This window comes from Cheilinus undulatus, linkage group 12 (genome assembly GCF_018320785.1).
Source record: "Cheilinus undulatus linkage group 12, ASM1832078v1, whole genome shotgun sequence".
NCBI lineage: Eukaryota > Metazoa > Chordata > Actinopteri > Labriformes > Labridae > Cheilinus > Cheilinus undulatus.
Window position 1 is genome coordinate 7,618,680 of NC_054876.1, and position 25,755 is coordinate 7,644,434.

The following is a 25,755-nucleotide window of genomic DNA, read 5'->3' on the forward strand; positions in this document are numbered from 1 at the left end:
TCAAATTTAAAAGAGCTAATATTTTTTACGAAATGGTCAAATGTCTCGGTTTCAACATGTGTTGTATTTTTTTGTGTTCTATTGTGAATAAAATATGGGGTTTATGAGACTTGATTTCGTTTTTATTTACATTTTACACAGCAACCCAACTTTTTTGGAACTGGGGTTGCATTGCAAGTTGTCGAATTTTAGATTTATTCTTTAAATGAGTGCTGCACTGCTACCAGTGTGATCTGAAACCAAGACTTTTCCTGTCAAATCAAATGTCCAAAACTGTTATTCGAAAAGAAAAATGCAGGAGTGCATGCACAAAATGACTCCCTGACATCCAATGATCCCATAATAATGTGACAGCATTTACTCTTTACAGGTGTTCACTTTAATTTGCTTTCTCTGTGAAAGTCAGCCATTTAGCTAATAATTCAGATAAAATATTTTTCTCAATAAACTTTCCTTGAGTGTTCTGCGGTTTGTGATTCGACGGGTTAAAAAGAGACAGAAAGTTTTTTAATTGGAGCCTGAGAGACTAGAAAACAACAAATTCCCTCAGATAACCTCTTGTTTTATGTGACCAACTTTCACACATCCTCTTTTTTTGCATATAAAAAACACACTTCTCTCATTTGAGAACTGAAAGATAGGAACACGTTCATACTAGTTCATGCATTTTAGTACTTTATTTCTGAGATATCAGTGCAAATGAACACCAAAAATGAAAACATAAAAAAATGAAATAATGTTTCAGGTCTTCACATGAAAAAAATGAAACACCTTTTTTTTATATTTGCTGCTACAAATGTTTTTCTTAGATGCACAATGCAGATCTATGATTGTACGTCAATCCCCCACTATAGCCCCGAACGCTCTTCTTCACAGAGCTTTGTTAACCAGTAACAGAAAAGAAAATCACAAAAATATTCAATGCACGTTTATTTTTCACACATTTTAATCAACTTGCTCAACAGTCTGTGGTTATTTAGGGACTGTTCATATTCTAAACGAACCTCTCTCTGTGATAAAAAAGACCTATTTTAAGACTTGACATTTTCCCCCATCACCAGTAGGGATACACAGGTAGTTCCCATGCGTCTGCATGCAACAGGCAGCAGTGAGGAGAGTCAGACATTATTACACAACACAGCGCAGGATAGATTATCATTTACCACATAGAGACATGCAAAGAACAAACCAACCAAAAAAGATGGGCATAGCATCCTCTGCCTTTGTATGTACACTTGTACGCATATAATTCATATTTACATTTCAGGGCATTAAAAACTAGGGTAATATCTTTTCTTAAACATTACAAAATAGTCATCTTTCATACTGAAAGTACTATTTACACAAATATATTTAACCATTGTGAAAATGTATTAATAATCGCAGAGACGTACTCCATGGGTATATGTATTAAAAAGATCACAAGACTAAATGGAGAAAGCAATGTGTGAAATTAACAGTACAATCAAAACAAGGAGCTAGATAGCAGATATCCCTCGAGACACCAAAATGCCTTGGTGATTTTTTGGGGGCAGGTACATATATCCAGCTGCTTTGAAAACAAAGACGTACCTGTGGTCTTCTCTTATTATCATGCAATTCTTTTGACATTTTATGGGTTTAGAGACCGCCACAAAAATAAAAGATGTCCCAAAAACCACAAGAAATTATGAAAAAGTAATCACAAACTGTCAAATTCTCAACAGATAACAATACTGACGGATTAAAACATGCCGTTAAATTATTCTGAAAAAGGACACAGAGGGCTCAGCTTCGATAATGCAAACTCTGGGCGCTCCTTTATATGAAATGCAAATAAAAAGCCACTGAGTTTTATGTGTGCATGAAGCAAAGTTGTGTCAGTTTACCCAGGATGGTGAGATAAGTCGCTCAGGCACTGCGGCCTACTAACTGTTGCTCTAGAAACCTGTTTACGTACAGTTGCTCAACTGTAAGAACCACACATGCAGAGTTGACCCATCTGCTCAAAACTGCAGCGTCTGCAGAGCACCTGAATTTGCACTAGCGAATATTGCCCTCGAAAGTTCAATTCAAATAAAAGCATAACCCAATGAAGTGTGACCATTCAAATCTCCACTGATATATTCATACTCGTCTGGTTATCATACCACAACATAAGGAAAAGCAAGCATGTTGGATCCTCACTGAAGCTACTGCAGTGTGAACATTGTTTTCAAGGTCCTCCTTTGAATAAATTAATCATGTATGTTGTTGTAATAGACTGCTGTGTCTGCCCTAGAATCATTTTATTTGGAATCTGATCTAAAATTGATGGGAAGTTGTCGATCTGCAAATGTTCTGACGGAGAAAATAAATAAATGTCCTCTGAACGCTAACATTTTTGGAGTCATCAATAATAAATGTTGCCGGAAATGTTGTTTCTAAATGTTTTATGGTGGGCAACAAAAAGGAGACATGGAATAGTGATATGTGTGCAATTCAGATATAAATAATAAGTGTAAAACAAGACCAGATTGTAAAGAGGGGCTTCAGTAATGGCAAAATGAAGTGAATTGTGCAAGGTATTAATAAGGAAGGGTGTAATTTTCTCAGTTGTTTCATTTCCTTTTGTAAAGACAGACCTTTTTTTAATTTCATGACCTCACTTTTTAAAACTGATGCACATATGAATGCATTTGAATTTGTATTCGTTCTATTCCACTTATAAAACATTTTCTTTAAGTTTATTTTTTGTATCATCAAACCAGTTTGGCAAGTCATTAAAAAAAGGAAAAAAAGAGTCAATGATTTTGGATTCCTTTTCCTGCAGTTGATACAACTTCTATTCAGACGACTGGCTCAGCCCCTGGCTCTCATGGCTGTGCTTGTCATTGTGGGTTGGTGATTGTGGGGTTGAGCTCAGACTGTGTTCATAAGCATGCATGTCACTGATTGGCTCTTCTTTAACTCTGACCACAGACTGGGTTCCCTCCGCCTGATCCCTCGCCTCCTTCCTCAGCTGAATGCTGCCCTTCTGCAACATGTAATACAAGATCGGGTTGGAGCGCGAGAGCCGTGGAGAGTCCAGGTTTGAGTCACAACCTTCGTCCTCCTCGTTCTCCTGACTACTCCATCTCACAGGGCTCTCAGGCTCCTGCTTGACTAGAGTAGGGGGGTCCCGTTTTTGAGTCACTGGCCACGGAGCAGGCTGGCGGCTCCAGGAGGCGCGTACAGGGCTGTCACCTTGAGGGGGCGTGGGCAGTGGTCTGAGATTACTCGGAAGCCCTGAGTTGAGGGAGCCACGGGGATGCCAGCTGGGAAGGTGGAGGAAGCTGTGATTATGGGAAGGCTGACTGAGAATGCTGCCGTTGGCCTTGCCATTGGCTTGCAAGACAGAAGGACTGGGCGTCCCTCGCGGCTGCTGGGACAGCTCCTTCAGGCAGTTGTCAGAGAGAAGCAGCTGTTTGAGCACATTGAAGCCCCGGCTCTCTCTGGTGAGGGCGTCACTTGGAGGGCTCCTGGGTGGGGCCACTTCTTCCTTCGGACTCCTCTGCTGCTCAGGCTCTTCCTGAACAGGAGGAGAGGCAAAACCACGAGTGTCAACACTGTCCATTGCACTTGTAGAGCTCGTATTGTTCAAAGAATCAGTCCGATCAGGGCAGAGGCGCCTTTTCTTAGGACTTGGGCTTGGATACTCCCTCTGTTCCTCTTTAACCTGTCTGGGCTGTGACTCAGTCTGCATAGCAGCACTGGTATAGTAGGTAGCAGTCTGTTGTTTAAGCAACTGGCTGAGTAGGCCGTATTTTGCTATGACCTCTGTAGGCCGTGGTTCTGTTTTAAAGTCCTGCTGAGAATCTGACAGGGGACTACTCTTCCCATAACTGCTAGGTCTCTTTCTGCCACTTGACTCTTCAGACATGGCTGAAGATGGTCCAACCTCCTCCATGATTTCTGTTTTGACCTTTATGTCTAAAGGCAGCACATTGGAGCTGTCGCAGGCAATGGATGCACCAGGGATCTTTTCATAGCTCCCCCCAGGCATTTCCACACTCCTTCTGCCACAACCACTGGTCCTTTCTTTGCGGCTGACAGTGGGCGTAGTTGATCCGGTTCCTAGCAGGAGCTGCAACACAGTGCGCCTCTCTAGAAGGTTCTCAATCTGTGATGAAGGAGGAGAAGCCTCCTTCTGACTTAAAGGCGTGCCACTGCCTGAGGGTCCATCTGAGAGTGGAGTTGTAGTGGTCCTGTGGATGGGAGCATTGAGCCTTTCCAAGAGGGCAAGGGGCCTGTTGGCATCTAGTTCCTGACTAAGCCCACTTTGGGGGATGGGCGGTGAGGAAGAAGCAGTACCACACTGGGCCAGATTCTGTAACAGTTTACTGGCACTGAAGGCAGGCTCTGAGGACTTTTCAGCAGGGAAGGCTTTAGACTTACACAAATCCAGTGGGCTAGACTGGACATGTGGGGAGGGGTACGAGTACGGGGATAGTGCACCACTATGGTCTCGACTATGCTGGAACAGGGGCTGGGCTGGGGCTATGGGTCTATCTAGAGGGCTTTTTGTCCTAATCTCCTCCCAGGGTGCCAGTCCCTTTGGTTGGCTTCGAGACATGGTGGCCATACTTATATCAAGTGGTAAATCAGGGGTTGCTGCACTTTTATTACTCATCTCATTATTTCGTCGCTCAAGAAGCAGCTGCATGAGCGTGAGCTTTGGGTGGGATTTTGGATCAGGGCTCACTTCAGGCTCCTTGCTCTTGGACACCTTGGATCCTGATGGCTCCGGCTTCCACTTGTTTATTAGAGATTCTGTTAGTTTGTCCAGGGAGGATGTGGAGATAGAAGAAGAGGAGGATGATGTAGAGGGAGCACTAGTAGAAACAGCAGAGACAACAGTAGAGGATGGTGGAAAGGTTGTGATTGAGGGTTGAGCTGGGGAGAATGTAGCTGGGGTGGAGGAGTACACTGGGGTTGAAGAAGAGAGGGTCGAAGTTGAAGAGGCAGAGGAGGAAGAAAAGGATGTTTTGGGCCCTGGCTCTTGTATACTGGCCCTGCTTCTAATGGAGAGGTCAATGGGTGAGCAACTTGAGTAGGAGCTCTCTGCATCGCTGCTGTCCTTGGTCAGGCTCCTCTCCTGGGTTGAGCATTCACTGTCAGATGTGACTGAAGAGGACCCGCTTGGTGGCAGAATCCCACAGCTGTCCTCCAGATGCCCATTCTTGGTCAGCTGCTTCTGGTTATTGTGGTTATTGAGCAGCAGAAGCAACAAGCTGCTGCATGTCTGTGGGGGACGGGTTGGGCGTGAGTCAAAGCCTCGTTTCTCCCTAAGTGGTTGGCTGTGAGTGTGGTTTGGAGCATGTGGAGGTGTGGGTGGGGAGCTTTGGCTGTGGCCACGCAGCAAAGAGGGGCTCTGTGGACTGGAAAGGGTTGTTCGAGGGAGTGTGGTTGTTGTTGTTGACGTTGTTGTCATTCCATTGGGGGTTTTTAAGGAGCTTAGTGTGTCTGGGGCTCTCGGTGGAGTCCCAACACTAGGCGGCCTTGTGTCTGGGCCATACTGCTGGTTCGCCATGGCAGCTAGTCTTTCACTGGCAGATCTTCCAGAGAGCTGGGCTTTGAGTGCATGCTCTCGAGAGTACTGCTGGAGATGGGCTTCACTGGACAGCAGCAGAGCCAGTTGACTGCAGGCAACGCTGGGCTTGGGTGAAGGTGCTGGGCTAGACCGGATTTTAACCATGTTTGCCACTGCCTTCAGACGCTCTGCGCAGGACACCGATTCAGCAGAAGCTGGAGCAGAGGGAGGGGTGGCGCTGTGTGCTGACCGAGGCGATTCTGGGGGTCTGTCCTGACTGTGGCCCCTGCGACTGTAAGGTGTGTTGCTGTGATTTTGAAGTTTACTCTTCCTCATTAGACCCTTCAGGCGGCTTGAGGCCGTCTCATACACAGGAAGTGGCTCTTTTTCTGCAGGTGGTGCCTTGGAGGGCGAAGAACACTCGCTGGGGGGTTTAGTGGAGTGCTGAGACATTGCCACACTCTGAAGCCTCGAGCTGAATGACTGCAGCAAGGAGGCCAAAAGGGTGCTCTCCCCAGCATGAGGGTTTCCCTCCAGAGCTCCATTTTGTAGGCCACCCCCTTGGCCATTCAGCTCTATGGAGGGTGAACTCTTTGGCTGGTTCCCTGGATCATTCCACCCTTCGGAGCGTAGTAGGCGGGCCTTCTTCAGGTGCTGTGAAGAACCTAGAGTTGGTCCATTTGTTCCAGCCTTGGGAGCTGTCGGGCCATGGCTGGGCAACTGGAAGGGCCCTCCGACCTTGTCACCCTGATCTTGGTTGCTGTGGGCAGCCTCAGACCTCCCGCTTGCCGTGGCCCCAGGCCCGGCTACCACTGGATGCATCAGTAAACCTTCCAGATAAGTTAGAACAGCTGAATCCTTGTGTGTCTCAGGGCCAGGCTCCTCCCCATGAGTCATGTTCAATACTAGGATCCCCTCGTATGGTTCAGCACTGTTACTGGTAAACAAATGTCCACTAGGTCATCTGTTTGACAGTGGCATGTACTTCCTAAATACCAAAAAGAGGGCAGGCAATTTCACAGAGTTAGCCTGCGAGGGAATGACGGATGCACTGGTCGGATGTGATCCTTCTACAGCGGGAAAGTCAGCGCTGTGGCGAAACAGCAACCATGGTTGGAGGCAGACTGGGGCAGGTGGGCCTCCCAGGCATTGTTGTATGCCTTTAAAGACCGTAGGATCCCAGAAGGCCCAGATCCAGGCTTATGTGAGTAGCAAGCGAGGAGTCAGCAGGATTTCACCACAAAGATGTTGACACATTCCGTGGCTGTGGATGTTTGGGATGTCTGTCCTAAGGCTTGGCAGTGCTTCTGTCAGTGGCGCCTTTTAGCTCTCCAGATCTCACATGGGGGACCTATAGTAGCGAGATAGAAAGGAGGGAGGGAGAGAGGGGGTTGGTAAGGTGAAAGAGAAAGAGGGAAAAAAAGAAGAAACTGTGTGAGAAGCAGGAATTTGCACTGCACTATATCACATTCATTTCACCACCTCGTCTGCCATCTCTGTTACTTAGCAACATTTCAGATTGACTGCACACGGCTCCTTCGTCTCTGCACTCTCCCCTCGCAGCCACTGAACAGACGACAAATGTAGATTAGGCCTGATTGGATCCAAATTGAAAATTCAAGCCCACTACCTTGAAAACATTCAGGTCGTGAGCTATAAGCCCCTCACAGCGATGTCTTTCAAAAGTGAAGGGCCTTGTGAGAGCTGTGAATAATTTCTTATGCAGCTTGTCATTTCAGTGGATTATCCCCCCCCCCCACCTCCTGCTCCTTATGCACTTGAGCAGCGTCTCACACGATGCAACCCTCGGCCGTCATAAAGCAGGAACCACCCACATGCACACAAGTTAGCATTTAAGAAGGAATGTTGAGGCACAAGCACAGAAATGTGTACTATGACATATTTACATGTATGCATAATTTCACACGTGACTCGAGAAAGTGAAACCTCTGTCAGCGACTACTAATTCCTATCATTGCATCTGATGGATTTAAACACCTGTCAAGCTATAAATCCTATACCAGGGCTAGATAAAGTGCATGAACATTATTATATTTCAACAAAAATGCCCTTGCAATAAGCCAAGCAATTTCTCACAAACATTTGCTGTAAAAAAAAATTGGTTGTACTGTGCTTCACCGTATCACTTTTATCTTTGGATTTATCAAACGCTATAGACATGATGTCTGCCTTTTTCAATTTATGTGAATGAATGCTTCTTCTTTTTTCTTTTTAAATTTATTTTTGTGATTTTTCTGCCCTTGTTTATAGACTAAGACCGAGGATTGATTCACAAACAGGGATGAGGTAGAGGGGAAAGACGTGGCAAAGGAGCCACAGTCTGGACTTGAACCCGGGCCCCCTTCATACACTGGGAAAGACCAAACTGATAAGTCATTTGCACCTAACCTTTTTGAGATCTAGTGATGAACAATGTTATTGGCATGCTATTGATATCAGCAGATGGTATGAAAATGACCGCCAACATGTACATCCAATATAATGGCTGTAAATATCAGCCAAATGTACGTATAAGTTTGTTGTGTTTGAGTCAGGACTACCAGATGTATATTGGCTTAAGTTCATTTTGTTGCTTATTGCCATTCTTGAAACTCTAGAGTTTGTTTTAAGACTGAAGTTTTAGGTCTGAACCAGATTTATTTATAGGTATCTATTCCAGGACTGGGCAATTAATCGAAAATCAGATTAAATCGCAATATGACTGGCTGCAATTTTCAAATCGCAGAAGGTGCAATATTTCTTTAACCCAAAATTTATATGAAAATACCATTTTAAAACTTCTTTTGCAGCAGAGATGTAATGCATTACATAAACATGCAATCATTAAAGTGCCTTTTTTAAAAAAATAATAGTCTACAAAAAATCCTACTTACTTCCTTTTTGTACTTATGTCTTATAAAATATGAAAATGACAAAAAATGATCACTCCCTCAATACAACATTTCATATCCAGTTTGCAATTCGAGTCAAAATCATTACAATTAGGTATTTATTCAAAATTGTTCAGCCCTTATTTAATCTAATATTGTGTTGGTTGTAATAGAGAATGCTTTATTGCTTGTGTTATATACACAAGATGAAGAATTAAAGGAATAATTGCATTTACAATAGTGGGTAAAAAAATTGCAATTACATCATTTTCCTAAATCGTTAAGCCCTATACTGCCTCTATACTGTATCAACTGATCATGGGTTCACCCCAAACCCCCTCTCTGAACTTCCTTTTTACAACCACTCTATGATCAGGAAGGACACCCTGATCCCCAAGACCCCTGCCATCAGGTCTGCCACAAAGTCCAACTGGCCCTGAAAATATCCACAAAAAATCCTTCATTCCCACTGCAATAACCACCTTGAACAATATGAAAAAGACTACACAACACTTGTTGATATTAGTTGACACAGTAATGTTTATTTAATAGCTGTTGCTTTTAATATGCCTGCCTTTAATGACTGCTGCTTTGGGTTTGAATGTGGTTGTGAATGTGTTTTAATGTACGTTTTATGTGTTTGAGCCTTGTCAAAGACAAATTTCTGTAACTTCTTGGATGGACAATCAAGTTTATCCAAATCCAAATGAATGAGTAAACATTGGCATATCGTCATACTGGCAATAATCCAACATCATGCATCCCTACTAAGAGCCATGACACATGAAGGGGAGCAGCTGTGGATCTCTGCTGGACTGTGCAGGACTGCACCAGGGTTCTTTGTGTCTGTTACTGTTACTTTAGCGTCCTTCTCCTGAGATCTCTGAGGAAAGCTGGTCTGGAAAGTTGAGTGTTTTTCAGGGTGATGCCGGTTTCCTTGGTTAAAATGTGGAGTTGCTATTCAGACAAGTCCAGGCAGAGTTACCTTGCAGTTTCATTGTCTATCTTTTGTTTCAATATGTACAATGATGCTTGTAAAATCTAGTTTGTTCTGAATGTTTTGAACCTGACTGCTTTAATTAACCTCTGTTCTGATTGGTATTTATGTAATTTGAGATCAAATCACATATGGCTTACTAGGGCTGTCAATATTTAGCTACAGTCCGATTAACATTTCATGTATTATTTTGTACAGATTTCAAATCATATTTGAATAATTATGCACATTTTTATTAATATATATGTAAAACATTGAGTTGCTTTTATCACTGTGTAGTTACAAGAGGTGATCCACGTTTTTTGAATCAAGAACAGAGCGCGTTTTGTTCACCCAGCCGTGGAGAAAATCCTCTCCACCCTGACAGAGGTGTCCGGGATGCACAGGTAACGGCGTGCCAGCAGGGACAGGAGAGGATACCTGGACCAGAACATTTTACCCCACCACAGCGGCTTACTGTCGGTAGGCATCGCAGTTTTACTCTTGTACATCAGCATCTCTTGATGTAGCCAAGCCTCACTTGCCAAATCACCACCAGCGTGTGCACCACCTTGGCGATAAACATCACCAAACATCCCCAATGGCGACTATTGCTGCTCCTCTGTGTTTTGGAGTGAAAACGTTATTGTTCATCATGTCACATGTCATGTGACGAAACATTTGGTTCCTACACCTACATATGGGTGAAGTAGAGGCCAAGGAGAGACAGGAGAGACTGGAGAACGATTATAAACAGCAAAAATATTTTAAAAACATGCTCCAAAAGTAACTTCAGCTTTCAAATATTAATGAGTTTTTAAATATTCAAATCATATTCTAACCTGAAGTTCGTTCCAACAGACTTATGGCCTACTAGGGCTGGGGAATTAATTACAAATTATATTAAATCACAAAATTATCTGCCACTATTTACAAATCGCAGAAGTTGCAATTTTTCTTTAACCTGTAATGTGAAAAAAAAAACCAGATTAATACATTTTTTTGCGGCAGAGATTTAATGCGCAATATGCAAACATTCAAATGTCTTCTTAAAATTAGTTTACAAAAATCCATCTTTTGTTGTTAATGTTTTTTTTTTTTATCAAAATGATGATGACATATAAATTATCATCCCTGTCAGTATAGCAATTTATAACAAATTCTTAATGTGAGCCAAAAATAATCACAATTTGATTTACTTTTCATAAATTGTTCAGCCTTAGTTTATTCTATATTGAAAGATTTATCGCTTGCATTTGTTAAAAAACACAAGATGAGGAACCTAAAAGTGATCGCATATTAAATAGCAATAGCAATATTTGGGGAAAAAATTGCAATGAGATTATTTTCACATATCCTTCAGCCCTGCGGCCTACTGCAGTTTACAAATCGCAGAAGTTGCAATTTTTCTTTAACTTGAAATGTGAGTCAAAATACCAGCTTAATTTATTAAGAAAAAAAAAAAGTGCAGCGGAGATGTAATGCTCTACACATCACACAAACATTCAAGTGCCATTTTTTTCTAAAAGTTAGAAAAACAATCTGGCTTTCCTTATTTTTGTTTGTTTTTCAGAATCAAAATGAGATTGACATAAAGTGATGATTCCCTTCAATACAATAATTTACATTGAATTTGCAAAAGTAGTCAAAATAATCATATTTCGATATTTTAGCTGATGTGTTCAGCCTTGATAGGAATTGCACACGTGCAAATTTAGACAAAGATAGTAAAGTAGTAAAATGGCTTGATCACAAGCTACTTCTATATCCACTGTATGTACAGTTTTATTATTTTGCATAGAGAGGATTCGTGAACGCTGGCCAGGCCAGGGCCACTCTGAGCTCCCCCAGGCTGAATCTGGCCTGGGGGCCGCCAATTGAACATCTCAGTCCTTCGCCAATCTTCAGCATTTTGAGTCAGACTTTCTTTGATAACAGAAAGTCAGAATGTGGAATGAGCTGATGTAAAGTCATATTTACAGTAGAAACAAAGTGATGGAGAATTACAGGGGGGATGTTGGTAGCAGACATGCCATGCTTGACTTTCAAAGGTGTGTATTTTTTTTCTGTGTGCGTTTATCTCGGGGTTGGGGGTGGCTTAAGGTTCAGGTGCACCTGTCACACCACACCACTGTCAGGAGGACTGAACTGGTGACACTGGGGTGAGCATTGTGCCAGTTGCTATGACAGTCTGAGTAGCTCTGCCCTGGAAGACCTCTGCTCTGAACCCTGTCAGCGTGGTTTCCGTGGATACAGGACACCTCCGACAGTCCTGGCCGCATCCCATAAAGGTTAATTAATACAGAGTTTCCACCTCGCCTCAGCTGCTGTCCGTGTCCTTTCCCGAAGCCGTCCTCACCTTTGGTGTCCGCTGAGTGGACCGACATAGTAGGTCACACAACAGGACAGCAGCCCTTGATTATGACGAAAGGCCATGGCAACCCACGCAGCCACCAGTCTAAATACTTCACAGAGAACAGTAGCCAGGGCCAAAAACAACAAGGCAGCAGGCTTCTAATCAGGCAGAAATCCATCCCCGCGGCCAAGGTCCACAGGTTGTCATGACAGTAAGGGCAACAAGGTGGCACTTTTAACCCTCCTTGACAATGAGCTGGGATTAGAGGCAGGATTTAAGTTCTCTGAGCACAATTAAGACTGGATACTAGAAGGAAAACAATCAGGCTGGAAATTTTTAACAACCAGAGGGCCCACAGGTAGACGAGGCAGCGTTCAGTGCTGTGCTGAATAGGATAACGAAGTGAGATTGGCCCATCGGCGTCAATTACACTTCAAGGCCATTTCTAAGCTGGTGACCTAAATCTGACAACAATAAAAGCCAACTTGGTCATACTGGGCCATCTGACGTCTGCTGTCATGCTAATCTTAGATGCTCAGGATTAGGGCTATTTCCACTCCAGTGAGCTTAGAGCAATTATAATAGAATGACCTGTAACACCTCGTTTGATCAGCACGGTAAACATGTACACATATTTAACTCCAAAACAGTCTATGTTACTTATATGATACAGCTCTCTCCTCAAGCAGTGAGAGTAGGGATGGGAAATGAGGACCAAACATCAAATCTAAAATATTTCAGCTGGAAAGCAAAACATGATACATTGATATGCTTTTTGGGCAATAAAATAAGAACCAGTCGTCACAATAGCAAAAATATAAACTTAGATATTATTCTGTTAAAATCAAAAAAACTGAATCCTCACTGTGTTTCAGTATATCACAGATCCCTGAAGAAGGCAGAAGCAGATACACATTAGTGTATTCTAATGTTTCTAGCCCTGTGAATTAAAGGCCTTCTACATTTTTCAAACTATCTTGAGTGCCTGGAACTAGATCACTCCTCCCAAAATCTCAGGTCTTTAGTTTACCATCACTTTTTGTAGGATAGAAACCTTTTGAATACCACAAGAAAAACAACAACAAAAGAAAAGTCCTGGAGAACTATCATAGGGTGATTTTTTGTTTTTAATGATCACATGTTGAAGACAAACTGCTCACAAAATTCAAGGTGTACGAAACCATGAGCAACATTTCTATAAAATTATGTTGTTGTTTTCTATTTTCTTAAATACAACTTGTTTCAAAATCATAAAATCTCCATCATTATTTTAAGGATTGGTTGTATCAAAGGTATAGAAACTTCATGATCTTCAGTCAGAGTTTTAATCTAAAGAAAGAGATTGGTGTCTAATTCCACCCATTCAATCCACTTTTCCCAATTGCACGAAACATATTTGTGCAATTTGGACAGTGTGTAGAAGGCTGCCTGCTATTTTGGACAACTAAAAACCAAAGTTGCCAAATTTGGGTGTCAAGGACATCTGTTTTTGTTAGGATGCACACAGTGTCATTGGCATAATATTGGTGTTGGCAGATATTAATTCAAAAAGATAAATAACAGCATCAGCAATATATTTACAGCCAATATATTGGCTGTGCCTATTGGCAATATAAATTATAGCTTGGCCTTGAGTATTGGTATAATACACAACTGTACTGCTAGGTATAGATGATCATTTAGGGCATTGCTCACTCAAGGAGGCCCATCGTGAGCCCCGAACATTTTGAATCAACCCAAACTTAGATCAACTATCAGACTGTCTACTTCTCTGCTCCTCTCTCAGCTCCACTTGAATCAGCTTCTCCTTGTGTAGAGACACTTTGTGATATTTTTACAGTTATAAAAAGTGTGTATATATCATATCCATATTGGCTAAAGCAGTGGTTCTCAAATGGTGTGGCAAGAGACAAGTCTGGGTGTTCATTATGACTACAGCTGTACAACAACTAAAGATACTGCATTATGTTTTTCCATGTGGCTGTTAAGCATGGGTATATATATGGCGTGTCTTGCTATCAGTTTATTTTGGACAAATAAAATACATAAGAAGATGGTTCCCCATTTCAAATAAACTTCATATATAGATTATCTTGTGGCCAGAAGCACTAGGGATGCTCCCACCAATGGCCAGCTATAAAGCTAATTTCAAACTTCTTGTTAGCACCTGAATTGATGGTGGGCTAGTCTGGTTGGTCAACTACTTGAGTTATTTATTTATTTAGTCTAGGCCCACAATCCTGATGACACACTCCATCTAAACTGCAATACAGGCACTCATGTTATTAGCTAATGCCATGCCCCCATGCTGCTTTTGAACCTGGTGTAAACGACGGTGAACTCATAGCACTGATAGCATCTATTACTTTTTTGTCACAGAAAATTGGTATAAAAGTTGCTTGTGGCCTTTGTCAGGTTATACTCACATATTACTGAAGCACTAAGTGATTGCATTAACAAGGAGACATGGTAATTTACCTGCAAAAAGGATGGAAAGCCAGCAGTGCTAGCACTGCTAACTTTTGCCACATTCTGTGATCCATCTTTGCACTGTTTACCAACTACTGCTGTGATGAAATAGGGCTTAATTTCAGACAAGATGGCTAAACATAATTATGAGTTGTTTATTCCCCTAGGAGCATCCCTAACAGGCACATTACTGTAGGGGTTCTTATCCTAAATGATCTCTTTACTGAGCATTAGGCTATAATATAAACAGGTACTATCTTACCCTTTACCTCATTAGAAAATGTGTCGATATATTTTGAAAGATGGATATATAGCCCAGCCTAAAGAGAGAGAACAGGCTGTAATAAATGGAAGAGAAACACTAACACGCATTCAACATGGGAAATTCTGTTAATCTCTTTACTGCTGGCAGTGAACCTTTTGAATTACAGTTGACCTTGTCTCTGTTTTTGCCCGAAGAAACTTCAATACAGAGCAGACAAGGCTGCGCAGGGACACGATGACACAGCACTATATTAGTTTATATACAACAGAGATACTGCCTTCACTATCTCACATTAAGCACTCTTTAGAAAAAAGTAAGGACCTTCAGGCTCTTGAGAGACATGTAATGACAGAGCCGGTGTCAAAAAGCTCTGCTACAGCAAGGGCAAGAGAAAAGATGTTTTCCTCCGTGACAGAGCTGGGTTAAATAAATGACCTTAATATAGGGAGAGCCGTCCTCTATGCAGAGCCCCTAAAGCACACAGCCCTCCTCCTCTCCTCTCTCTGAATGTCTGATGTGTGCATTACTATTACATTATCTCCCCTGGTGTATACATATAAAATGACCTTACACATCTGTTAACATGTCATCTCATTGGCGGTGGCACCCAAAAAGCATGACCTACACCCTCCCCCTCCCCCACCGCGGGACACCACGGCACCAATGAGCTGTTCTACGGTTTCTGTGGTGATTATCCATTATCCTTGACAATGTCAGCCAATGACAGAGCAGGCACCATTCTAAAGTGATTTTTACCCCACGTACATGTGAGAGGGAGGGCAAGTGATGGGGAGGGCAGAGAGCTTCATCATCCTCATGCTGGTCGGCTCTTCATCTATCTCTTTTTCTTTTTGTTTCGCTCCTCTTGTACTTAAAAAGACGCCGGGAACAAGAAAGGTCATCGCCGTCTCAGCGGCTTCCTAAGATTTGTGAAATTACCAGGATGTGTCGATGCAGATGTCACGGATTAGATCTCAGAGGATGACCTCCATTCCTGCAGCTCCTCCCGAGGGATTGGACATTTTGATGGCACGATTATACCGTTATAAATAATCTTGATTTCACAATGGTCACGAATAATTAATTTCATAATATCACTGCTGTATAAATCACATGGACACTCTTCATAATATCTTATGTGTTATTAACTGCTGCCTTTTTAAACAGAAATAAGAAATTGATTATACAATAAAGATTATTAACAGCAATGACTGACCAACCGGTGATTTATAATATTTAAACTGTTCAACACATAGTAGTCTTGGTAGGGCTGGGCATTTCATATTTTTAATATAGGGTAAGATGACACAAATTAAATAAATAATAATAACTATTATTAATAAATAAATATAATATAATATAATATAATATAATATAATATAATATAATATAATATAAATGAATAAATAAATATTAACCATAAGACAACTAATTTGACATTTCTTGGTTGAAGAAGAGAATATTCATTTAAGTTGTTTTATTTAATTTAACCCTATAGAACCCAGCGTAGCACTGGCTCTACGATTAGCATATTCATTTTTGCTCGGCAGTAGATTTGAAACCGGATGAGATGATCAATCATTCTTTTTGCATATAAAATCTAGGGAGTTACACTAACATTTCGCACATTCCCCATGTTTCAGAGCACTTTCTAGTTGCAGTGATGGGTTTCTAAAAATACACAATAAAGCTCACACAACAAAAATCTTTATAAACGAGACCACGGGTATTTGCAGCACTTCCTATGCTGAAATAAACATCATTGTGAGTGTGACATGTCACATGATTCTTACATGTCCCTACTTTTTTTATTTGATAGAGGAAGGACAGTGGATAGACTTGGAAACAGGGAAGAGAGTGGGGAGAGACATGGGGCACAGGGCCACAGGCCGGACTCGAACCCGGGCCGCCCGCGTACATGGGTGGAGCCTTAAACCACTCGACCATCTGCGCTCCCCGACATGTCCCTACTTGATAGGCCCTCCTCCGCAACAACAGGAAGTGGCGTATTTTCCTGAGAGTTGTAGGTTTTTCTGCCGAATACACCAAAGAACTCAGCCTGCACACATAAACGCTCTCGCTCTTGTTTCACCCCTACTTTTTTACAAAAACACTCAGACACACAACCCACAACACACCAGACATCCATCACACACACCTCTGACACACTTACACACATATGTAGCTACGGATTTGCAAAAACCTGGTCGTGCCAAACGGTTTACAGCTGGTGCAAAGCTTTCAAACTATTCAGTGTCAGATGAAGAGTCCACCTACTCATCTGGCTCGTTTTTTTTTTTTTACAGGTTACAAAATTGACTAAATCTCAAAACACAAATTATGTACAGACTCCAAATAAATTTCCTGTGGCTCCAACGGATGTTGTGCAACTTTTTTACATCAACAAATTTGAGGGATACAGCTGTGCAATTTCTGTATTTTGAACTATATGCGAAAAAAAAAAAGATTTTCATTCTTTTTTAAGGTTTATTGCACTTTTAGGCAATTTATTGCAATAAAATTGCACCACAGTATGTAAAAATGTAAAAACGTCCTGGTGGACTTGCACAATGGTAGGTTTTAAAGGGGTAAGGGATACTTTTATTATTAAAGCAGGAAATAGAATTTCAAACCTATTTGATACCTGAGTGACACATTAAAGTGTCCAAAATACCCAAACTTCTTTGTAGCCGTTACTGATAAAAATGTCGACATATCAATGTGGTTTGGGTGCAAAAGTCTAGTTCTTAAAAAAAACTAAATTTTTAAGGAATGACAATGAAAAAGTACATCTTACAGCTGATGTATTGATTGTAATGGGCTGCACATCGGTGCAGGGATAACAGCAAAAAGGTTCTTGGTTTGTGTGGAGATTGCATGCATTTGTGGTTTCTTTCTTGTCTTCCTCCTACCATCAAAAACACTTTCATTAGGTCAATCAGTGACCTATAGGTGTGAGTGGGATTAGCCCCAGACAGTATAAGTGGTGTAGAAAATGGATGGATGGTTGTATTGGTTGTAAATATCAGCAGAATATTTCTATGTGCAGATTCAGATAATTAACTTTAATGCTGCTATCTGCTAATACCAATATCATGCATCCCTACATTTAACTATCAAAAACTACAGACAATCTCCAACACACCATCTAAACTGAACAATACTGTTACATTCGCAACATTTGGAATCAACTTGACTGGAGCTTGTGTAGCATTTTTCTAGCCGTCGGACTGCTCAAAGCGCCGTTACATCACAGGTCACTACGCTTTCACACTGTTCATACACTGATGGCAGAAGAGGACAATCAGTAAGCTAATCCCATTTCAATCCCGTTTACACGCCACAGATGAAGCAGTGGGAGTAAACTGGGGTAAGAGCAGGGGATTGAACCCACAACCTTCCGATTGTGAGTCGACCCACTCTACCTGCTGAGCCCCAGTCGCCCCAGTAGGTGGAACTGGCCAGGATCGATAGAAACCCTTGCTCTTCACAAGTTACACCAGTTTTTCCAAAGTGCACATTTCAGACTGTAATCTCTCTCTCTTTTGAGTAAAATATGACTGAACATCATGAAGTTTCTGTAATTTTTGATACCATGATCACTGATATAATGGAGAGTTTATCATTTAGAAACACGTTACTTATCCAACCCTCCACTTTCTATACTGCTGCTAACCCCTTTCAGGGTCACAGGTGGCTGAAGCCTATCCAAGGGCCCTGGAACATCCTGGGTAGGGCATCCAGGATGTACTCTGCCTCTTTGGGAACACCCTGGTCACCAGTCAACTGCAGGGTTGACATATAGAGACACACCATCAAGCTAGCTCATGTTTGCACCTACAGCCAATTTAGAGTCACCAATTAACCTACAGAGCATGTTTTTGGTCTGTGAGAGGAAGCTTGAGTACCCAGCACGCATACAGGGTGAGAACATGAGAACAACCCTCGATGACGTGCCAAGACAAGCTTTCAGTGTGGCTCTTTGCTTTTGAAAGGTAGGCCCATTTCGGATTAAACTTCCTCTGTACCGCAGCTACATTCAAGCTAATAGCTACCATGGCAGCGGCCACTGAATAAAACAGAAAAACAAATTCATGCCGAAGCAGGTATTGCATTCTTGAATAATAGTCTGCACCACTGGATTACTTTTTGATTGATTAATCTTATCGGCAATCCATAAAATAAAAAGCCGACACAGATATTTGATTATTATTTGATCGGTTGACCCATTTGGCACGGTAGCTGCAATGTTTTTTCTGTCTGGTTTTTATCCATGGTAATCAATCTTCCTATATAATCTCTCGGCGCACCTGAAATGCCCCCACACTGCTGACTTCACTCATTTATTTGTTTGCTATTTTGCTTAATTGCTGTGTCCTTTCTTCATAGTTATAGTTACCTAATTTAGCATAGTCTATGATTCGACAAGCACAGCATATAGAGCCTGTGCTGCACTGCTAGTGTGAGCGTATTTTGGTACCTGCAGGTTGCACCAAAAATAAAGGTCAAGCTTGTTTTTTAAGAACAAAAATAGAGACACCCGGTAAAGCAGAGCCATTACGATTCATTTACAAACTGCAGTTGATAGAGACCCTGTTAGCCTCAACAGGCCTGCCCACTACCCACCAACACCTGCTGGTATCACTGGGTGTTTTTTTATCTTTAAAAAGTGAGTTATTTAATGACCTTCATTGTCAGGAATGGTAATCCATTTAAGCCATTTAAAATGTATGAGACCAAACAAAAGAATTAAAGGGGGGTAGAGCCAAAGGAGCGGCAGTTAAAGTCAAGGTCATTCATGCCGCCAAGGCTTTTCCACTTGATGCAACAGCTGGTGTCCATGCAAAGCTCTGGGCGTTAATAAAAAGTGACAATGCTGCCCGAGCGGTGTGTGTTACTAATGTCTGACACCAGCCTGGCAGATGTGTTCTCCCTGCATTTAAGGGGAGTCAAGGTTAAAGGAATTTAAAAGGAGAGGCGATGCCTAAACACTATTATATCATGTAATCTGCAGCCCAGCCCTGCTGCACATACTCAACAGGGTAGCTCACTTACACATGCGGCGTGACCGCTATTTGTAAATTCAATATGGCCTGACAAGATTAAATAAGACAAAACATAAGCTACCTGACCAAATGCAGTTGTTCGTAGCCTTCCAGAAGTGAACAAGTGCACCAAAGTTGAATTAAAAGCTCTCATTCACCTTGAGAGAGGTAAACAAGAACAGAACACACCACCGAACAGCAGGAGAGCTAGAGCAAGAAGATGTTTTTGCAGATAAGTCAATCAGGACAAAATAACACTGAAATGCAATACACAGACACATGCACGCCCACACAAAGAGAACTAGGGCACTCTGACCCACTTCTTAGGATGCATTGACCAAACTAGTCATGCATAGCACACATGCTTCCATGTGTGCATGCAGAAACTGGCGGATGCACCACGGATAAAGGAAATGTGAAGCTAAAAAGTCAGACCTCTTGTGTTAAGTAGCACAGGCCATCCATTGGGAAGAATACTCCAAGCACTTGTATGTGAGGCAGAGAGAGTGATGACTGAATGCTAACATTTCAGACTTGGACAAAATGGGAGCAGAGTGCTAAAGTTCTTGGCCTGTATCTGGCCTCGAATGAAGAGTGTGTGGGCGGATTTTAACTTCATCTGCACTCATCAGTACAAAGAGTTCTCGAGGTTGAGAGAGAGCAGAGAGGAATTCATGCACACTGATGAGTCATCTAAGCGGTTCAGAGCCCAGCTGACTGGCGGAGCACCCAGCCAAACTAGCCAGTGCAATGATACCACCCTATCACAGAGACGGACCTGAGCTGCCCAAGCCTGCGTGGATATGCTTACAAAATGTTTGTGCCCATAGTAAATATTTGTGTGCCATTTGGAAGACCCACCCAAGGGCCATTTCCTGAGTGCCTGAAAATTACTGCATCAATTAAACACACGCACACATTCCTCTCCTAATGAGCCGTGGCTGCCATCAATCTATACCTGATTCATTTCTATGAGGCTCCGAGGTAATCTTCTGCCCACATCGCCCGTCCAAAATGGTGCTCATTTCCCTCCCGAAACAACACGCATTTTCCATTTGTAAACACTGGAGCTGGAAATAGGAACAGCTGATTGCCCCATGGCCTGCACGCCAACAGGCACAACAAGGCTCTTGAAACAGACTGCAGTGGTGATGTCTGAGGGAAATGGGCCACTTTGCAATTGAGATCAAATGACCCACCGTCAGGCTGCCCCGAGAGCTGGATAAAACCAGCTAAAAAACATCATCCTTTAATGAATCATTTCCATAATATCCCTGGCATCAGCCCTGAGAAGGCTACAGCCATGAGTCAGCATGCCTTTATTGGGTTAACAAAGCAGCGCTGATTTTCGACTAACAGTGAATAATTTAGGGCTGGTTTGGGAGTAATATGGTGTGTGACAGAGGTCTAAGTGACTGAAAGGAGAGAACATATCTCTGCTATCATTCTGCCTTTCGTAATGCTCCCATTGACCTACTTTCTAGTTTTTAAATCATCCTAATGCTCACAGTGAGGTTGGGGGAAGATATCACAGGGTGCAGTGCTTTATAAAGGGACGTTCAATCAGAATATGAAAAATACAACTTTTAGTTGTTAATTTTCCAGTCAAATCCCACCTGTGATGAATAAATTACGATAAATTTAAGCAAATAAAGCATGAAATAATTATGAGTAACCTTTTCCAGGAAAATCCCCCGAGCAGCACAAATCCAGTTGGCAAGACAGAGCAGAGGACATGCCAGTAAACAGGAGACTTCAATCAGATTAGTCCTACACCTGGCCCTCATGCCCCGACCCAGTGCTCGACGTGCAGCTAAACAGTCTGACTGCAGACGGCCCTGAAGGTCTCACCATCAGTACAAGAACCCAAGTCAATAAACAAAACTGCCTTAAAGTACAAGTTTGGAACTTGGCAATCAGTCAAGTGGATCAGGAACAGGGATCAATTCCTTTTATTGATACCGATACCCTTATAGATACTCCTTAACAATCTGAGTCCTTTAAACAGAAACCTCTGCCGTATCTCTCTCAAAACAACATACTGGACAGGAAGCTCACAGTTCAGTCTGCACTTCTAAAATTCATGTCTGACCAACAGAACCTTCTCTGTAAACAGGCCTGTCCACAGAGTTGTCTGAAAAACCAAAGAATGGGACGCTGTGATTTATTGACGTTAATTCATGTGTGTTGGATCAGCAGCATTGGTGCTAGCATCCTGGCTAACAGTTCCCTCATTTTAGAGCTGTAAAGTGTCAAGCTATTATTGAGTTCTGATGTTGAAATGATCAATTTGTGCAACTTTTAACCTCTTTTCCCCACTTTTCTGCCCATTTTTCTATCTTTTCAGACACTTCTAACCGATTCTTGCTATTTTTAAACAATTTTCGCAACTTTTGTTGCCACTTTTAACCCATTCTTGCAAAATCTAACCAACTTTGTTGCCATTTTGGAGACATTTTGCCACTCTTTTCAATGTTTAACCCATTTTACCACTCTTTTGGCAATTTCATACCCATTTTTGCCACTTCTTTGGCTTGTTTCAGCCAGTTTTTACACTTTTAACCATTTTCTGTTCACTGTTTTGCCACTTTCAACCCATTTCAGCCACTTACTTTTCCCATCTCACCCCATTTTTTTTTAACTACAAAGCATTACAAACTGTTGCCATTTTTTGACCAAAGCAGTTTTTTCCCCTCACTTTTAACCCGATTTGCCACTCTGCCACTTTTTTGGCCCCTTTCAACCTATTTTTGCCACTTACTTTTGCCACTTTACTCCATTTTGGCCACTTTTTGGGCCAGTAATAAGCATTTTTAACAATTTTAAACACATTTTCACAAATAATAACCATTTTTTGTAACTCTGCTGCCATTTTGGACCCATATTGCAACTTTTTTCCACTTTCAACCTTTTTTTTTGTCACTCTGTTCCCATTTATTGTCAAGTTTCAACCATTTTTGCCACTTTTAACCATTTTCTTCTCCACTTTTTTGCCTACTTTCCAAATGGTTTAGTTAAATTTTCCCATCCTGATTGTTAACAATACCTTAAAAAAGATGATTCTGTTTCAAGGAAAGTGGCTTACACCTCGAAAGAGGCTTTATTTTACTACAGCATAAATGAATGATTTTCAGTTTTGCTGCTTTGATAAGAGTGGCTATTTATCAGGTTCAAAATGAGACATGATTGTCACAGATTAACTTTACAGTGAAAATATTGGCACTTACACTTCCTCACTAGCTCACTCAGCCAGGGGGGTACTTCAAGGATCCATCCTAGGCCCTCTTCTGTCTTCCAGACCTGCTACCTCTGGGCCATATTTCTCTCATATCACTGTTACGCTGATGACACTCAGCTTTATCTCCCAATCAAACCAAACAACCAGTCTGATCTCACCTCTCTCATAGTCCATCTTTATGATATAAAAAACCTGCATTGCCACAATTTCCTTCAACTTAACAGCAAAATTGAAACAGGTCTGTTTGGTTCCAAACTGGTCTTAAAAATGTTTCTTCACATATTCAGACACGCCAAAACCTTGGTTTCATTTTTAACAGCATCTTTATATCTGATAATCAGGAGAAATCAGCTGTGACATCCAGTTTCTTCCGACTCAGAAGCCTACACTTTCTTCAATGATTTAGTAAAAGTTATCCATACCTTCATTTCGTCCCAGTTAGATCACTGTAATTCCCTGTACTTTGGTGTCAGCCAGTCATCCTTGTCCCACCTGCAGCTGGGTCGAAATGCAAGGCTGCTCATAGGCTCTAGAAAGTGGGATCATATAAGCCCAGTTCTAGCTTCTCTTGCTGGCTCCCAGTCCGCTTTAGGATACATTTAAGTCTGCACTTAAAATGTCGGAAGAAAAGTAAAAACATCTTTTCCATCATGAAAAGCTACATCCAAACTAAATGCTCCACTGATGGCAGCCATTGCCATCGGCGTCCAGTACAGGTAAACCATGCCTGGTTCTCCTCAAATGTCACGGACTGGTCCGGTCCGTTCTCAGACTGGGCACAAATACTTCAGACTGGAGCTTTGCAAGATGGATCTGCCCGATGACAGACATGGAACCTGGCCAATCCATCTGCTTTGCAAGGTTACTAAGACCCACCGTCATGTAAAGTTATGTGACCTTGTTTAATTAGCTAACAAGCTTTTATCTGGCCAGTGTAAACATGGATTTCAACATGGGATTACTATTTTTAACTAACGGGAATCTCTACAGTCATGGATGCTGTGAGAGGAGGACTGACATGACTGACAGTCTAAGATGCAGCATTTTATTCACTTCACAATACTGATGTGCTTAATACCTCGTTGCTGGCAATTACATTTTACTCAGAAACTTGATAAGCCAATCGTTTTGGGACCAGGGGTTTGAAATGTTGTATTTATTGATTCATATGTTTTTTTTAATTCAGAGACAAAATAAAACAATTCAATCCAAACAAAAAATCTCCACAAAGAAGAAGGATAATCTTACATAAACTGCCCTCCTTTACAAAGACATTTATCAACACAGCACACACAACTACAGATATGAAATAAAATAAACTACCTGCAGGCAAAACAGCTCCTCACATCCTGATATTAATTCATTCGCTACTACCCATGTTACACCAAATCACAAAATCCTCGACAGTTTTAGGTCAAAGTGCTGAGTTTAACCTAAGAGCTCTCCTAGCCCCTGAAAAGGTACTGCAATTAGAAAATATATCACCACATAGACACCCAAGCTGATTTGGAACCCATAATTTCAGCAGATTAAAAAAATGGTGAACTTTCTGAACTACTTTTGCCTGGTCACTGATCAAAACCGATCACCTGTAGATAACAGTCTGGTGTCTGTGGCTGAGAGAATCCCTGTGTGCTCTGTAGTGTAATCATATAATTAAATTGTCAGACAATGGGCTGTAAGCACATCAGTATTGTGGATTAAATTAAACTGAATTGCAGCACGGCAACTGTTGGCTGGACAACAACTCGGTCACCTCGTCTGCTGCTGCTGCAGGTCAGTCATCCTCCTCTAAAGCAGCCGTGGTAAAATCTCCCAAAACTTTAAAGTTAGTTCTGTAAGTCAGCTAATAGCTAACCAACTGAAAAAAGTGGCATAACACTGCATGATGATGCATTTAAGGTCTGGTAAAATGGCTATTTGGCAACAGCAAAAGAAGTGCCAATAGGATGTGTTCAAATGTAACGTCAAGAAAAGGAAATTAAAGTTTTGCAGGGAAACTTGAATGAATTCGGTTCATTCAGGATCACTCTGAACACATATTCAACCAATTTATTGTAAAATAGTTACCGTTTTACTTGGCAGAGATGCTCCCTGGGTTAGTCAGAGCATGCTTTGACTTTCCAGGTCGGGCATGGCTAGAAACCCCCATATGGATAAATACATTTATGGCATGGCATATTGATTACAATAAAATTAGATCAGAAGCAATAAATCCATTGCATGAATCTGAATATGAGTGTGCAACAAGCTTTATGCTAAAAAGGAGGAGGCTGGGGTGGAGGAGGTAAAGCTTTGGCAGCAGCAACATCAGCATTAATGCAAGCAGGGATTAGTGAGAAGTATTTAAACACACCAATGTGTTGAGAAAAAGGGCTGTGATTGGCTGTAGGAGCTGGGAGCCATAATAAGAATCAGCTGATCACAGCTGAGCCCTAATTTTCCCAATTGGTGCATCTCTATTTGGCAGCACAAAAAATATGATTAGGGCATCTCTACTTATGATCCTTTTACACCAACATTCATGAGAAGGAAGACTTTTTATCCTCTCATATTTTTAGTTCCTATTTGTTCAAAGCGATACATTCTCTGTTATCTTAGTGATTGATGGCATTGAACAGTACCAAAACTCCAAAAGCTCCTTCTGTTTGATAGGACAGGAGTGTGGGAGAGGAATGAATCCATCAAAAACTGCAGGCAACTCCTCCACACTGTCTAAACTGCACAAAACATTGGTAAGTTTCAGTGCCAAAACATTGGCACAGAGTTTCCTGAAGTTTTTTAGTATCTTTAAAAAGAGAAATGACCCAAAATAGCCTCCTATACTTCTGATTTCACTGTTGTGTTAAAACAAGCACTAGTTGTGTTGGATTTTTACAACTAGGTTTGAACTCTGGTACTGAGACAGTTATTTCTACAGCTGTAGCTATTACCAGATGAAGTACAACACCCGTGTAACTCTACTTCCTCATAACACAGGGGCAA

General features: G+C 41.7%; 1 protein-coding gene across 3 annotated transcripts in view; it reads right to left on the minus strand.

Annotated features, from left to right (window-relative positions):
* Nucleotides 1-677: 677 nt before the first annotated feature.
* Nucleotides 678-25,755, minus strand: part of nrip1b (nuclear receptor interacting protein 1b) — a 100,070-nt gene continuing 74,992 nt past the window's right edge. For all 3 annotated transcript variants that reach the window (XM_041801140.1, XM_041801142.1, XM_041801143.1), the window contains one exon: nt 678-6,881. In XM_041801140.1, the coding sequence (XP_041657074.1) occupies nt 2,804-6,427 (3,624 nt within the window). In that variant the 5' untranslated portion in view covers nt 6,428-6,881 and the 3' untranslated portion in view covers nt 678-2,803. The remainder of the gene's footprint in view (nt 6,882-25,755) is intronic.